At 38.0% G+C, this 3,933-nt stretch overlaps 1 protein-coding gene across 1 annotated transcript; it reads right to left on the bottom strand.

Moving 5' to 3' along the window:
* Positions 1-2,746: 2,746 nt before the first annotated feature.
* Positions 2,747-3,569, bottom strand: LOC130507353 (uncharacterized; the record flags this gene model as incomplete). The annotated part of the gene is made up of 2 exons (XM_057002069.1): positions 3,365-3,569; positions 2,747-3,228 (listed from the first exon to the last, which is right to left on the bottom strand). Coding segments are annotated over exons 1-2 (687 nt in total), but the record flags the coding sequence as incomplete, so codon positions are not given.
* Between the last annotated feature and the right edge of the window lie 364 nt (positions 3,570-3,933).

The following is a 3,933-nucleotide window of genomic DNA, read 5'->3' as shown; positions in this document are numbered from 1 at the left end:
AACCAGGATGAACCAATATATAAGAAAGCTTGATTGGGAACCACTGGTCAGTGGAGAATAACCAGGAAGTTGAATAAATCTCATAGTGACACGATCCTAGGAAGGCTCTGGAACAGATGGGATAATCCTTTGCAGAAACGAATCAAGAGACTCGAGTTTCTCAAAGGCAGTGGATCGAAATGGTGACACAAGAGTTATGAAAAGGGCTCTTGATACTCCTAGATATCTAATCCGGATATGACACACACCGAAGAAGAGATCCTTGGGCTCTGGATATTACACACCAGAAGTTGGATATTACACACCAACACTCAATCTACTCGACAAGCAAGAAAAAGAAAGAGAAAACAAAGGTTTTTGATAAAAAGATAGCATACTGATACAAGGGGGCCACGACCAGTATATATAAGGAGAAGCCTTGTACATGCACAAGGTCTCGAAAATACAAAAGAAATAAAGACAAAGGCTCCCTTGGAAACATAAAAGACTAGAGTTTTCGAAAACTAAATAACATAAAACATAGCTATAAAAATAACATAAGGTCTTCATGTGGACAGACCAATCAATCATCTAGGATATAGGAGAAGTAGACTTGTGGCCTCGTTAAAAACCTTCCTTTGGAAAACCCAGTGGGACAAAACCAAAGGTTAGGAAAAGAGCACACACAAGCTACTTGCCTAGATGATGATCAGCTCGAAGGTGGAGTAGCTTGAATAATGGTTAAGGTGTCTTGATGATCAAGCTTCGGCCAAGACCAATGTATTCTTCTTGTTTCCAAGCATTCTTCAATGTTGCATCCTCTGCTACAAGCTCTTCAGGTTCAGGTTCATGCTTCCAGTCCTTGGTGCTTTCCATGATCATATCATCCCCTCCCTCTTCAAGAAGATTTGACCTCAAATCTGCTTTACCTGCAATAAAGGAGACCAAATCAGCAATATAGAAGTTTGAAATCAGATTACACTTACCTTGCAAGCCTCTTAGATAGGCATTGTTGCTGTTAGATTCGGATATAGAGGAAACACTGATCCAGTTAGCTCTCCTTACTCCTGATGCAATGAAACAAAACAAGTTAGCACATAAAAATTTATCAAAGAGTAAGAGTCTTATCCCAAATTTGTTTCTGCTTTGGTCTGGTTTGTATGCTGCATCTGGAGGTGCTTCTTTGATGATGATAAAGCCAGGGACATGTTGGTTCTTGTTCAGATCAGGTGGCTTGAACCGATTGTCTTCCTCATGCTTGTTATTTCTCCTTGATTGCTTCCAAGCTTCCTTATAATCTGCACATGGCTCTTTTGGAAAACAAGTGCATCATATCTGTGTAATCAATAATAAAAGAATTACTGAAAAATATGATCACTTACCTTAGCATGCTCACCTGATCGCCATAGATAGGATTGAAATGTTCTAAACTCAGAAAAGTTCAAACAAAGCACACACAGAATCACCCGCCTTGTAGAACCCATAACTCTTTCATTTGGAGAAGCTTGGAACGTGATTCCATTTCGACGTGAGACCCTGATGAGTTAAGTTTCCATGGCAGTCGAGTTTGCTGATTAATTCCTTGTGGTTGTTGAGATATGATCCTCGGACTGCTCCTATGTCAACTGGGGGCTTGACAGCTTTCAAAGTTTTCTTGTTGCATCTCCAACTTAGCCAAGACTCATCACTGGTACTCTGATCCTGCCCCTCTTTTCACCTGTACCTTTCTCAGCTTCTTTTGGACAAGTCAAGTGGGTTCATGTCAAGAAAGTATTGTAGACAAGAATATCTCCAAAACACAAAACAGTGTGATTCCTCCATCTATTATGCATATCAAAGAAAAACATTACAGACCCAAATATCATCAAGGATCAAGTTCACACATTCAGAATCAATGATCTCTAGTTTCAATTGTGCAGCAGGTTATCAAAGAAAGTGTTATACACTAGAATATCATCAAAGCACAATCCCACACGTTTAGAAACATTTTCAGCACACAAACAATCAAGTTCAAACTCAGAGATATTGCCAGACTTCAAAACTTTGAATCTAATATCAGATTGATGCAATTTCGGTTCTTGCAACTTCCTAGGTTCTTTCAAGAAATATGCAGGTGCAATAAGTTATTAATGACCAGTTCATGCCTAGGAAAATTCAGAACAGAACTCTTTTCTTGAGTTCTAGCAAATGAATCACAAGGTTTAAAACAGAAATCGGGTGGTTTCAAATCAAGCTCTAAAACTTTTTCATTGTGATTAAAACTTTTGCTATGTTTCAGAAAATGATCAAGACTCAAAATATGACCAGAAATATTTTTTATTAGTTGGAAAACGTTTTTGATCAAAGAGGTTTTCTGGTTTAAGTTCTTTAAAAGATTTAAACATGTTATCAAAAACAGATTTTGAAACACAAAAATCTTTTACTTTATCAAGACCAAACGTTTTATGTCTTCAGTACTCACTTTCACAAACATTTCAGGCACAGAGACAACCATATTAATCCTTACAGTGCTCTTGCAGGTCATAAGACAAGGATTCAGGAATGATTTCTGATTGCAGGCTGTTCTGCTGTTCCAACTCTTTTCCTTGTGTTGACTGCTCCGGTTCCTTCTCTGCTGAGTCTTCTTTTGCAACCTGTGACACTGAAATAATTCTACTCGGTTGCACCGGTTCAAGACAAGTTAGTTCACCAAAAGAATTGTTAAAATTAAGTTCAGACTGAGGTAAGAACAGAGAAAACTCTTGTCCTTTCTCAAAGTTCCTTTTACCAAAGATGTTTCGGTTTGAGCTTCTTGAATTGGGGCAGCTGAGTCTGATTCTGCGTCATTGAGTTCCGAGACAGTAGTAACTGGTTCTTGATTCTTTGGGAGCTTCTTCAGCTTGTCTAAGGGCTTGATGGTCTTAAGAAGCTCCTTAACAAGGCTGCTGATTTCTTTCTCATAATCAGCCATCTTGGTTTCTGAATTTTCACTTCGAAAGTCTGTTGTAGATATGACTTTCTTCTTTGTAGATTTCAGAGAAGTGTGGCCTTTGGATGCATACTTATCCCTCAGTAACAACTTCAGACTTTCCCAAGTGGTGATAGCTGGTTCCTTGTAGAACATGCGATCATCTTCTTCTTGCAACCACCACTTATAAGCTCTTCCGGTGAGTTGAGAAATAGCAAAAGATAATCTTTCACTCCTCATGATTCTGTTGTAACTCAGCCACTTGTCCATGGTTCTTTCCCACTCTAGATAGTTTCCTTTTCCTGAAAAAGAATAGAGTTGAAAATCATCAGCAGATTTATATTCAGAAAAAATGGTAAATAGATTTAGGAGTGAGGGAAGATTGATGTGGTCTGCTCCATGTGCTGGCTGGTGGCTTGATATGTTGTCCTCCACGACCTGCATCTTCTTCTTTAAACCTCTTATGATTTCTTGATCGGTATTGAACAGAATCTGGTGGCTTGGGCTCAAGCTCTTGATTATGCACTCTCCTTTTCTTCATATGCTCATCATGTATCTGCTGCTGTTCCATTCTGAATTTCATTATCTTCTGCAAAGTAGCAGTCTTAGCAGTGGTTATTCTTCCTTCTTGATCTCTTGCCATGGTTCCTGAAATCAAAAACACACAGCAGTAAATAATTCTAACAGAAACAAACACTCAAAAATAAACACAACACAAATTTATTGCAGGTTTTCGATTTTTAAAAGGAACAGAACAGTCTGATCAAACAGATTAAAAAACGAAAATTAAAAACCTTAACAACTCTGATCAATTTCAAAACTCAACCAAAGACAAGTACAGATCAAACTTGAGCAATATGAAACAGATTTAAACAGATCAACACGAAATCAAAGTGAATATGAAAAGACTACAACAGATCTATGATCAAAGTGCTCAGATTTATCAGATTCATCAACAGAAACACAGATCTACCAACTGTAAACAGAATCTCAAAAGGCAAAACGAA

This window comes from Raphanus sativus, unplaced genomic scaffold (assembly GCF_000801105.2).
Source record: "Raphanus sativus cultivar WK10039 unplaced genomic scaffold, ASM80110v3 Scaffold4376, whole genome shotgun sequence".
NCBI classification, from domain to species: domain Eukaryota; kingdom Viridiplantae; phylum Streptophyta; class Magnoliopsida; order Brassicales; family Brassicaceae; genus Raphanus; species Raphanus sativus.
Note: the sequence above shows the minus strand (reverse complement) of the source record. Positions and strands in the feature narration are given on the sequence as shown.